The sequence below is a fragment of the Jaculus jaculus genome, chromosome 3, assembly GCF_020740685.1.
Source record: "Jaculus jaculus isolate mJacJac1 chromosome 3, mJacJac1.mat.Y.cur, whole genome shotgun sequence".
NCBI lineage: Eukaryota > Metazoa > Chordata > Mammalia > Rodentia > Dipodidae > Jaculus > Jaculus jaculus.
This window is the reverse complement of record NC_059104.1, coordinates 98,071,775-98,084,931: the sequence shown is the minus strand read 5'-3', so window position 1 is coordinate 98,084,931 and position 13,157 is coordinate 98,071,775. Positions and strand designations below refer to the sequence as shown.

Genomic DNA, 13,157 nt, shown 5'->3' with positions numbered 1-13,157 from the left:
TGAGATGATCATGTGATTTTTGTCCTTCAACCCGTTTATGTAATGTATTACATTTATATATTTGCGTATGTTGAACCATCCCTGCATCTCTGGGATAAAGCCTACTTGGTCAGGGTGAATGATCTTTTTGATATACTCTTGTATTGTGTTTGCCAATATTTTGTTGAGAATTTTTGCATCTATGTTCATGAGGGAGATTGGTCTGTAATTTTCTTTTCTTGTTCTATCTTTGCCTGGTTTTGGTATCAGGGTGATGCTGGCCTCATAAAAGGAGTTTCATAGAATTCCTTCTTTTTCTATTTCCTGGAAAAGCTTAAGAAGCAATGGTGTTAGCTCTTCCTTAAAAGTCTGGTAAAATTCAGCAGTGAATCCATCCGGGCCTGGGCTTTTTTTAGTTGGGAGATTATTGATAACTGTTCGGATCTCCATGTTTGTTATAGGTCTATTTAAGTGATTAATCTCATTTTGATTTAATTTAGCTAGGTCATATAGATCAAGGAAATCATCCATTTCTTTCAGATTTTCATACTTTGTGGAGTATATGCTTTTATAGTATGTCCCTATGATTTTTTGAATTTCTCTGGAATCTGTTGTGATGTTACCTTGTTCATCTCTGATTTTATTAATTTGTGTCTCTTCTCTCTTTCTTTCAGTCAGATTTGCTAAGGGTTTATCAATCTTGTTTATCCTTTCAAAGAACCAACTCTTTGTTTCATTAATTCTTTGGATTGTTCTTTTTGTTTCTATTTCATTAATTTCTGCCCTAATCTTTATTATTTCTTCCCGTCTACTACTTTTTGGTTTGCCTTGTTCTTCTTTTTCCAAGGCTTTAAGGCGAAGCATTAGGTCGTTTACTTGTGACCTTTCTAATTTCTTAATATAGGCACTTAAGGCTATAAATTTACCTCTTAGAACTGCCTTCATTGTGTCCCAGTGATTTTGGTATGTTGTGTTCTCATTATCATTTGACTCTATAAATTTTTTGATTTCCTTTTTGATTTCTTCATTGACCCACTCATCATTTAGTAGTGTATTGTTTAGTTTCCATGATTTTGTGTATGCTCTATAGCCTTTCTTGCTACTGATTTGTAGTTTAATTCCATTGTGGTCAGATAGAATGCAAGGAATTATTTCAATTTTCCTGAATTTGTTAAGATTTGCTTTGTGTCCTAATATATGGTCTATTTTAGAGAATGTTCCATGTGCTGCTGAAAAGAATGTATATTCTGCAGCCTTTGGATGAAATGTCCTGTATATATCTGTTAGGTCCATTCCTTCTATGACCTCATTTAGTCCAGATGCCTCTCTGTTTATTCTTTCCCTGGATGACCTGTCAATTGATGAGAGTGGGGTGTTAAAGTCACACACCACCACTGTGTTTGGTGTTATCTGTGACCTTAGTTCTAATAGTGTTTGTTTGACGAATTTGGGAGCCCCCATGTTAGGTGCATATATGTTTAGGATTGTAATGTCCTCCTGTTGGAGTGTGCCCTTAATCAATATAAAGTGATCTTCCTTATCTTTCTTGACTAACGTCGGACTAAAGTCTACCCTGTCTGATATTAGCATAGCATCCCCTGCTTGTTTTCTAGGCCCATTTGCTTGAAACACCGTCTTCCAACCTTTCACCCTAAGATAATGTCTATCCTTTGTAGAAAGGTGAGTTTCTTGGAGACAACAAATTGTAGGATCCTGCTTTTTAACCCAGTCTGCAAATCTATGTCTTTTCATTGGGGCATTGAGACCGTTGATATTAAGAGGTATTATTGAAAGGTGTGTATTTATGTTTGCCATTTGTGTGTGTGTGTGTGTGTGTTACTGGTTCTACCTGTGCTCTCTTCTGGTAACTGGTATTTGAGTATAGTTTGTTTTTTCTAGGTTCCTTATATGTGTGCTTTTCCTTTTGTTCAGCATGGAGGATTCTATCAAGTATTTTCTGTAGAGCTGGTTTTGTCTTCAAATACTCCTTTAACCTGCTTTTGTCATGGAACATCTTTATTTCTCCATCTATTTGAATGGATAACTTTGCAGGATAAAGTAACCTTGATTGACAGTTGTTATCTTTCAGAACTTGGAATATATCACTCCAAGCCCTTCTGGCTTTAAAAGTTTGTGTTGAATAATCTGCTGTAATCCTGATGGGCTTGCTTTTGTAGGTAACTTGATTTTTCTCTCTAACTGCTTTCAATATTTTTTCTTTGGTGTGTGTGTTTGGAAGGTTGATTATAATATGGCGAGGAGAGGTTCTTTCTGGGTCTTGTTTGGCTGGGGTTCTAAAGGCTTCCTGTATCTGTATTGGCACCTCTTTCCCAATTTGGGGGAAATTTTCCTCTATGATTTTGTTGAAGATGCCTACTATGCCTCTGGAGTGGAGTTCTTCTCCTTCTACTATGCCCTGAATTCTTATATTGGATCTTTTCATAGTGTCCCGAATATCTTGAAATTCCCACTCATACTTTTCTATATGTTTGTCTTTCTCTTTGTTGGACTGCATTAGGTCTGCCACCTGGTCTTCCAGCTTAGATATTCTGTCCTCTCCCTCATCCATCCTACTGGTGAGATTTTCTACAGAGTTTTTTATTTCATTAACTGTGTTCTTCATTGCTAGTAATTCTGACTGGTTTTTCTTTATTATTTCTATTTCCCTATTTATGTCTTGTATTGCCTTCTTTATTTCATTAAATTGGTGTCCTGCCTCTTCTTTGATTCCTTTGATTTCCTCTTTGATTTCTTCTTTGATTGCTTTCATGTGTTCTTTGACCTCTTTGAACATATTTATAATTATTCTTTTGAACTCTTTCTCAGGCATTTCCTCTAACTCTTTCTCACTGGAGGACATTTCTGATGCATTAATACTTTTAGGTGGATTTACATCGTCTTGCTTTTTAGTGTTTCTTGTGTTATAATGTATATATTTTTGCATCTTGGATTAAGTTAATGCTTGGATTTTCTAGCTAGCTGGGTATTCTTAGCTGTATCAATTGATTTGATGTAATATATTTTCAGGGTAGGACCTTAAGGTATTAGGTGTGGCTCTTAAGACTCTCAGAGTATCTACAAAGATGTTCTTAGGGGTTGAGTTTCCCTGCTATAGGAGTATTCAAGCAGGCTGAGTGGAATAAAATACAGGTAGATTCTAAAATTTAACTAAACACTGTACACATTCAATCAAAAACAGCCCCAAGTATGTATGCAAGAGTAGTTATTATAATGACCAGATCCTCTATCAACAAAGAGGTTTAGATTTCTGGTCTGTTGAGGGATCCAAGTCAGCTTGTGACCAAGTGAGACCCTTCCCTGGTGCAATCCCAGTTACCTTGGGTGATTTTGGTCTCAGTCAAGTTTCCGCCTGGGTCGTCGGGATGCTGTTCTGATTTCTGGAGCTGGGCACTTGCTTTTCCTAGGGGGCAAACCGAGCCGCTGCTGCTGCCTCTGCTGCTGCCATAGCTGCCACCGCCGGAGCCACCACCGCTGCTAAAGCTGCCGCTGCTCCCCCCGAAGCCGCTGCTGCGGGATCTGCTGCTGCTGCCGCTCCTGGGTCCGCTGCTGCTGGGGCTGCTGGTACCGGTGCTGGAGCCGCTGATGTTGCTGCCGAACTCTGCTCCTGCTTGGGTCCCGCTGTCAGCCCAAGTTGGCGTGGCCGGGTCCCGGGCCGCTGCTGTGTTCGCTGGAGCTGGGTTCAGGCGGCAGGGGAGGGGAGGGAGCCGCGGCTGCTCTGGTTCTCTCGCTGCTCCACGTGTTCTTCTACCTCGCGGTCTGCTCCTCCGCTGCTCGCTGCCGCTCTCCGTGGTGTGAGGGGAAAATCCCACACCTGGCTTTTCCTGCGGCTCGAGCCGAGAGTCTGGCGGCTTTCTGGTGCGCCGCGGCTGCAGCGGTTGGCCGAGCTGCTGGAGCCGCTTTTCCCACCTGTGCAGGCTCTGGATGCTCTATAACTCTTCTACTTCTCCGCTGCCGCCTCAATTTCCTATACACCTCACTTTTTAGTAAAAGTGTGTATTTTGCTGAGTTTTTTTTGGGTCTTTTTCCCCCCTAGGCTGCTTTGGCGTGGTACCTACGCCGCCATCTTAACCGGAAGTCCAAGCAATCATCTTTAAGCCCTGAGCCATCTCTCCAGACCCAAGACTAAGTGAAATCAATGGATGTTTCCCCTGCCTCAGAGTCTGCTGGGCTACACGAATGAACTCACAGAAATAGCCATGTTCATGGCCTCTCCCGCAGTAAGCCGTGACTGGTGGTCATATCGCAGCAGCTTGCCTAGAAAATCCAAGGCCTCAGGGCTGACAAGGTGCTGGTTTTCACTGTGGAAAAAGTGTTCCCATTGCTTACGAGAGTGTATGTAATGCCAAAATGCACAAGAAATAGGCCACAAGGGCAGAGAAGCCCAGACTGCATTCCCACATCTTCCTTGCTAACTAATGCTCAACCCATAACAAAGAAGGGTAAAATTCAAAGTTCCTATGCCACTCTCCTTCAGGGGAAGGACACACACTTTATGAACCATACTACTGGGACATCAGTATTGCTGTACAGGATGTCCAGTGGCTGAATTAACCAGGACTCTTCACTGCCATGTGGGCAGCAAATGCCTCTGGTGGAGGAAGCCCATCTGTTCCTCTTAGGTAACTAGACTATTACTACTGTGTCTCTTCACTACTGATAGTCGGTCTTACGTATACCAGCCTATTTCCTTCTCCTGGAGGGTCCTGTCATTTAAAGAGGCAAACTAGAGCCTGGTGTGGAGAAGCACATCTTTAATCCCAGCACTTGGGGGGCAGAGGTAGACTTTTCGATGTTAATCTGGATAGCCATTCAGTGCAATAAAAAGCAGTTATTTACTTTGTGGGTGGGGTACACATGTCCCGGCATGCATGTGAAGTCAGAGGAAAAGTCTGAGGTGTCTGTGCTCCACCTCGTTTGAGAGAGGGTCTCTAGCTGCAAAACTGTCATGACTGCAAAATAACACTCCCATTGTTATAGGCAATGTGGGACTACTTTGCCATCAAGTGCCTTTAACTGCTAAGCCATATCCACATCCCATCATGTAGTCGTTGCCCCCCCCCCCCCGCCCTTCCAAGATAGGGTCTCACTCTAGGCCAGGTTACCCTGAACTCATGATGATACTTGTACTTCAACCTCCCAAGTGCTGGGACTGAAGTCAAGTACCACCACACCTGGCTAGTATTTTTATTTATTAATTTAGAGAGGAAGGGACGGAGGGAGGGAGGGAGGAAGGGAGGATGTGCGCACACCAGGTCCTTTGGACTTCAGGTGCTGCAAATGATTATTATTATTTTCCCTATACTCCTCAGGCCTGTATGACACCTGACAAAGAGCTGCTGACTTTACCAACACCAGGTAGTCTTTGACTCATTAAAAATGTCTACTGTGGTCAAAGGGAAAAGACATTAACTTCCTACCATCATCATCCCAGGTACTCAAATCAAATGGTTCTTTGATTTCCAAGGCTATGTGAATTTAGTGAAAAAAATTACCTACTTTTCTAAACTCAATTTATGAACTGGTGGTGGTGGCACATGCATTTAATCCCAGCACTTGGGAGGCAGAGGTAGGAGGATCCCCATGAGTTGGAGGCCACCCTGAGACTGCATGAGGACTTCCAGGTCAGCCTGGGCTAGAGTGAGACCCTACCTCAAAAAAAAAAAAAAAAAAGAAAACAACAACAACAACAAAAAAAACCTCACAAAACCTCAATTTATATAGAGACAACCACAGACATATATATATAAACCAATTACTGGAGAAGATATTTCCTACTCTAATGAAAGCTCATGTAAGGAGATTCTATTATAATGTACTACTTTTTAAATCTGGACAACTGATATGGTTGTTTACTTCAGTAATGTTGTTTGGGATTGTCATTGAGATAATCTCACATAGTCCAGACTGGCCTTGAATTTTATTTGCAGCAGAGAATGACCCTGAATTTCTGATCTTTGTGCATCCACCTCCCAAATGCAGCAGTTATAGGTCTGCCTTACCATGCCTGCCTTCTGTGGGACTGTAGATCAAGCCTAGGACTATGTTTAGGTTAGGTAAGCAGTCTATCAATTGACCTATATTCCCAGCACTAAGATTGTTCTTTTGGTTTTTGGAGGGAGGGTCTCACCCTAGTCAAGGCTGTCCTGGGATTCACTATGTAGTCTCAGGGTGCCCTGAACCTTATTGTGATCCTCCTGCCTGTGACTCCTGAGTGCTGGGATTCAAGGTGTGTGCCACCACGCCTAGCTCTATTTTTTTTCTTATTCTATTTTTTACTTGTAAGGTAGTTACTTTATTAATAAATATACATCCATATGATGATGTAGATACAACTCATGAACAGTACTCCATTCCCATACACATAATTGCACATGAGTAGCTCAAGTTCATGGACATTGAAACAAGTCGAGTACCTATTCAGACTTCTTTTTTTACAGCAGAGGACAATGGGCATCATTATAATTGGTAATTACTTGTTCCACAATTTTCTGAGGAAAATAGGAACTGTAGAAACATAAAATATCAAAGTGGCTTAATTAACACACACTTGATGTATAGCATATATTTTCCAAAAATTAAATACACTTTATGGGAGAGCATAGATATATCTACTTGGGAGGAAAAGGTAGGGGAAAGCAGAGGAAAGATTTCCATACATCCTAGAGTTTAAGAGCAAACAGGTATGCTATAATAATAACAGAATCATAAAGCATCGAAGCCTTTTCTGTTCAAGAACGGTTGTGAATTCTTACATTTCATTATAAAGGGATCATAAAACTTCACTGCCTATGGAGACTGCGGACTGACAGAGTAGCAGTTATCAATACCCCCTACTTAAAGCTTCTTGAAATACCAAGAAGTTTAGTGTGGAAACTCACACATGGATCATTCTTACACTGGACACGTCACCTCAGCAAAATCAATGAATCCAGATTTTTCCCTCCTTACTTCAAAGAAACTTTATTCTTATATCATGAAAATATAGATATAATTCACACAAACATTAGTTTGGAATGAATAAATACTACTTTGACAGATGTTTCCTTTAAAAAGTAAATAAAAAATAGAAAGAATTTTGAGTCTAATTGAAACAGTGATTTAAAAAGTATCCCAAATATTAACAATTAAGCCAAGTACTACTTATTTTATGTGAATACACTGTGCCAGTATAATTTTTAATATTCAGTGCAAAGCTCCAAAGATAGCATCAAAATCATCCCATACTAAAGATTAGTTAGGCAAGTTTATTAGATCTGTCACAAAATGAAAATTCATCTTTCCTAGCTCATTTGTTATAACAATAAATAATGCATATTGAAATATTTTTAAGAAAAAAGTCAAAGAAACTTACTTGAACAGCAGATCATTTTCTCACCAACAGTTTTAATAAGAATAGTGAACCGGCTCTTCCACTTCCTGGAGACGCTGGTGGCCAGTGGTGGTGCGTCCTGGAGCCCCGCTTGTGGGCGCCGCGGGGGTGGAAGCGACCCGCGTGCACAGCCCTGAGCGATTGGCAGCGCGCCTCTGGCCACACCAGGCTGGAGGCTCTGCCCGGTCGCTGGACTCAGGGGACCAGTTCTCCCTGGGGCGCGTGCGACAGGAGGCGCCACCCTCCGCTACCCGTCGGTCTCCCGGCGTAGCTTGGCACACCCAGTCCTGGGTGCCCTTGAGGAAGCTGTGCCCAGTGGCTCATCCCACGGTGCAGTCCAGAGCCTTCCCCCAGCACTTGGCGGCCACTGCGACATCTGCATGGAAACCAGCAGTGGCCAGACTCTGTGCTTCCTCCCGCCCGCGTGTCTACAGCTGTTGAGCGACCGAGTTTGGTTCCGCTGGTGCCTTCCTGAGAGTTAGCCTGGCAGGTGCAAGCTGTGGCCGGGTCACTGGGCACGTCCTTGGGCTTGCAGGTGTGCAGACAGCGGGAGTTGTGGCATGTGCAGGATTAGGCTGCAGCTTCCAGACAGCAGTCAGCACACGTGCGGGGACTCTCCAGGAGATCTGTGGAAGGCTCTGAAAATTGGCTGATCAGCTTGGAGCCTCATGTCCCACAGACATCTGTGAAGCTAAAAGGAGCAGAGAAGGTGACAGAGTTGTACAAATCCTCAAGCAGCATGATGAGCACATGAGACTAGACCCTTGGGATGTCCTGGTGTTCTGCGACAGCTCAGGCCCTGGGAACCAGCTAGGATGTGTTCTGGATGACCCCGAGATCCTACAACTAAGGCTGCAGGGCACATGCCAGCCTTCATGAGGGCAGGGGTTTTCCAGTGCTTCTGGAAGGGCTCCCAAGACATCCTTATTTGCAGACACAGCTTCCCGTGGCCTGGTCAGCAACGATGTGGAGCTGATTGTCAACTATGACTCCCCCCTACCCTGCAGGTTGATATCCACTGAGCAGGCAGCTGGGCCAGGTGGGGAGCGGGGTGCCAGGGAAGTTCCTCAGCTTTGTGACCCATCCCCGGATGTGAGCCTGGCTCTGAAGAGAGAACCTTTGCCTTAACAAGCCTGATTTTGGTTTGCTTCAAAGTCATGTTAGAGCAGGAGTCTTTCTGGGGCCCCAGGTGGATAATTACACTTGTCAGTAGAAGACACTGGACTACCATGCCTACTCTGAGGGCCTTAGGAGACAAGCAATGTGAGTTTTTCACAATACTAAAAAAAATGGTAGATTTTACTTTATACCATGTAGTAGTTTCTAACAATAAGTGATTTGTTTTGATTAATGAAACCTATTTTATGAAGAACAGAATCACACAGTATAAATTAGCAATTTACCTTTTAAGAAACAATCTGGGGTGGGGGGAAGGCTAGTTTTCCCCAACTGATTATACTGAAGGATAGGACTGTTTATCATGCTATTTCAGCGTTTATCATGAGGACAGACAGTGTTACAAAAGATGCACAATGTAGTCTGTTTTTAGACACTAGAAGCAAAAATAATTTTGTATTTTAAGACCTCATTCATGTTATCACTTATGTCTTTCTCTTCAGCATGGCACCAGTAAACTAACAATAAATGTAACTTAATAAATAAGAAGGTATTTGAACTCAGAAAACTAAAAGCAAGTTTTAAGTTCCAAAGCACACTTCAGGAAAATTGTGAGGAAAACTCACATAGCTGTCACCTCATGTGACCTTGCTTATTAGCTTGCTCTTCTCCACCAGTGTAAATGCCTTGTAAAATAACCATATCACCTTGTAGGTTTGCCTCACAAACATAGATGTGGAACAGTCTCAGTGGCTTAGCAGAGAAAGCATCTATTTAGAATGGCCCCGAAGCGCTAATGGAAAACAAGACACACCCAGGACTCTATAGGGAAAGCAAAGCGACTTAGATGGGCAGAAGTGAACCTGTGTGCAGACTAACACAGTCCCCGCTCATGGTGAGAGCATCTTCTCAGCAAAAGCAGCAGAAAATTGGTTTTTGGAAAATCGAGGCAGTCAAACTTGTCAAATTAAGCCAAGAAGCTTTGGGCTTGTTCACAATCTCCCAGGCTGAGGACAGTTCCTTCTGGGATTTTTTTCTGCAATTGATTTTGTATATTCAGTAGGCCTCTAAACCTTCGTAGCATTCTCTAGAACAAAATACACCTAAAAATATGTTTTACATATGATCTGTTAAAGTACAGGTTTGCAGGGCATAGTGGCACACACGTTAATCCCAGCACTTGGAAGGCAGAAGTAGTAGGATCACTGTGAGTTCAAGGCCAGCCTGGGAGTAAAGAGTGAGATCCAGGTCACCCTGAGCTAATGTGACACCTTACTTCCAAAAAAAAAGACAGGTTTAATTTTGTTAATATGCTGATGGCTTTTCAAATTCAATGTACAACATTTCCTCAGGAAATTAGCTTGTTTCATTTCTTTGGGGATAGGTTATGTTTCTTTTCATAGCTTGTTTTCATGAGCACATCATGAGAATATATTACATGAATAGCCTTTATTGCTATAGTATACTTAATTTTACATGTTTATTTGAAAATTTATATTGAAAAGTATAATTATGTATTTATGCCTAAGATATTTATATCCACACAAAGATGTTCTTAGAATAATACTTTGTCTATATTACTCACTGACTATCCTATCATTTAACTACATAGTGATGTGAATATTTTTCAGTGCAGTCACACATTTAGAGATAAGAAACTTCATAATAATTTAAACATATGAGAAGAATACATCTACTTTGGTAGTTATAGTCTTAGGGAGGGAATATTACATGCACCCACACATAAAGTAACCTATAGGATGTCTTGAACTGACAGAAGCACACTTGGCTAATATCAGAGGTGGTTGTCATAGTAGCGATTGAGAACCCACTGAAAGTTCTATGGGCTATTGTGATATCTACCCTCTCAGTGCTGAATTCTGCCAGTATGTGTCTAGGCACTGAGCCATAAAGTCAGATTTCTGCAGAGAGTGTTAGTAGCGTTATTTTTTAATGGTATTTAACTATGGGCTGTTGTTCATCTAAAGGTATGTTGACTGGCCATTGAATGCTTTCCCTTCAAGTAGACTGGATAGTAAATGTTAAAATATTTTATATAATTAATTCTTCATGAATATACACTGATAATTCTGTTTATGCTATAATTTCATTAACTAAATTACATATATACTGCTTGTATTTATATGAAAGTTTATAAAGATATGTATTGCTTTTGGGCCATTGAACTGAACATGTTTTTACCTTATGTATTGTGGGTTATACAGAATGCAAGAGATATCCATTACAGATATCTACTTGTAGATATAAACAGTTGTTTGAAGTGCTAATCCTGTTGTCATGTATTAGTGGCTTAGTTCTCCTTACCAGTATGAGGTCTGTCAAAAAGTTAAACTCTGGGCTTCCCCTTGTTTGGCAATGGGCTGAAAGTAGAGGCCCTCATATCTATGAGGACTTAATCAAGTAAGATTGTGGGCTTTCACAGGTACTAGAAATTTTTTGGTTTAAAAATTTGCATTTGAAAGCATTACTTTAAATATTAAGAAAGTTAGCATGACATCACAACAGATTTATATGCAGCTGCCAATTATAGAAAGCACAAAGTTTTTTCTATGATCCTAACAAAGTATTCTTTTCTTCACCAGACAAAATCAAGTTAGGCTATTATATTTCAAAATGTTAAAACACCTTAACACTTCAAACAAACTCTCTTCGTGTTTAAGGGAAAGCTATGTTTTTCTTTTTCCTTTTCTGTTCTTGATGAAACTTTTCTTTCCAGTGGAACTAAAACCTACCGAACCCTGTTCAGTGTCATTCAACATTTGATTTTCTGTTTCTATAAAAAAAAAAAGTCTGTCCACAAATAAGATGTGGAATTAGATCACCCTTTTTTTTTTTTACATCAAACTTCTCTTTCCCAAAATCAAAAAGTACACTACCAACATTTCCATCATAATCTTCACCTGTAAGACCAGCTTCTACATGGATGACATGTTTTACAGACAGCCAAGGCAGAGTGTGGAGCTACTCTTCCATAGCATCCAGGGGGAGCAGCTATCTGAATGTCTGTCTTGACAATGGCTTTCTCCATAGGCGACACCTTGTAATCATAGGCAAACCCGGTCATAGCCTGCTGCCTGCCCAGACCCTTGGGTGGGGCCATGGCTGTTCAGAGAGCCTCAGAAAGTGGAGCCGCCAGCAGCTTAGCAGGCCAGGCTGCTTGTTGGGGAAGGTGGCTAGGATGTCATACCAGTCTGGGCTGGTGGAGGCGGGGCGGTGGGCAGAGCGTGGGCGGGGGCGGGGTGGTAGGGGGCGGAGCTGAGGGGGGGGCCTGTTGGCGGAGGCTTTGGTGCATGTGAGGAGGGACCCAGCGCAGGCGGGGGTGGGGGGGTGGTGGTGGTGGCGGGGGGGGGGGGGGGAACAGGGTGGGGCTCAAGCGGAGGCAGGACCCTTGGGTGGGGCAGTGGCTGCTCAGAGAGCCTGAGAATGCGGACCTGCTAGCAGCTTAGCAGGTGGAGCTGCTTGTTGGGGAAGGCCATTAAGATCTCAATCCAGTCAGGTCCTGCAGAGGCGGGGTGGAGGCGGTGTCCAATGGGAGGAGGGACCCAGCGCAGGTGGGCCAAGCGGGGCCAGGGTGGGGCCTCAGTGGAGGCGGGACCCTTGGGTGGGGGAGTGGCTGCTCAGAGAGCCTGAGAAAGGAGAGCCACCAGCAGTTTAGCAGGCCCAGCTGCTTGTTGGGAAGGTGGCTAAGATTTCATACCAGCCCAGGGAGGCGTGGTGGGGTGATGGGCGGAGGCGGGCCCCTGTGGAGATGGGGGTGAGGCAGCCATGCACCCTCTCCATCAGCCCTGGAGCCCACCAGCCAAGAGGTGATTATTTTTTTCAGGGAATTTGTTTATTGAGCATTAATGTTAACAGTTCTAAGTTAGGAATTCACTGAAGAATTTTTCTTTGTCACTGTCCTATCAATAGACATAATGGAAAATAGGCACAGCTCTCAGACATGGAAATGATAACAAAAGATCTAGCCAATGACTATCTGCTTTACACTAAAAACTAATCCAAACAAAATAACTTGAAGTGCTCCTCTGATTTGGAGTCTTAAAATTTAATCTCTTTTTTTATTGGAGCTCTTTTTATTTTTTATTTTTTTAGCAATCTGACACTGTACAAAGAGTTTAAGTGGCCAGTAAAACTCATTCCTTAAAATTGTTGGCTTTTAAGTAACAGGCCACATTTGAATTCCTATCAGAGCTTTCTAACATGACAGCTGTGCAAGCCCATGACTTTTTCTTGTATCCAAAACTGGTTGTGGGTCTCCTGTCTGAGGAATAGAAATCGGGAAAGCCTTCTAAAGCTGCCACAATGTCCTCAAATGCATTTCAAAGTTGGCAAACTTCATTGCCCTTGTTTATCTTAGTAACACTGGGCTAAACAGAAAAGGAAAATTCAGTGAACAGTAACGAAAGTAGGAGGTTAGGTCTGAACCTGGAAGGGTTGGTAAGGCTGATGACCATTCAGAATCATGTTCTTAGGAATAAAGCAGTTTTTCAAGAGTAGGCCAAAAAGCCTACATTAAAGGGAAAAACTGCTACTAATGAATTGAACATTCAGGTTTACCCGTTTCCTAGAAGACTATGAACAAAACAACAGAAGTTGAACCATCACACGTAGCTTAGCATGTATTCTCATAGAGTAATTTATAGGGCTTATA

At 42.4% G+C, this 13,157-nt stretch overlaps 1 protein-coding gene across 1 annotated transcript in view; it reads left to right on the top strand.

Annotated features, from left to right (window-relative positions):
• Positions 1-8,598: 8,598 nt before the first annotated feature.
• Positions 8,599-13,157, top strand: part of LOC123459452 — a 56,795-nt gene continuing 52,236 nt past the window's right edge. The window contains exon 1 of the mRNA XM_045146073.1: positions 8,599-8,632. Coding sequence (XP_045002008.1) covers positions 8,599-8,632 — 34 coding nt within the window. The remainder of the gene's footprint in view (positions 8,633-13,157) is intronic.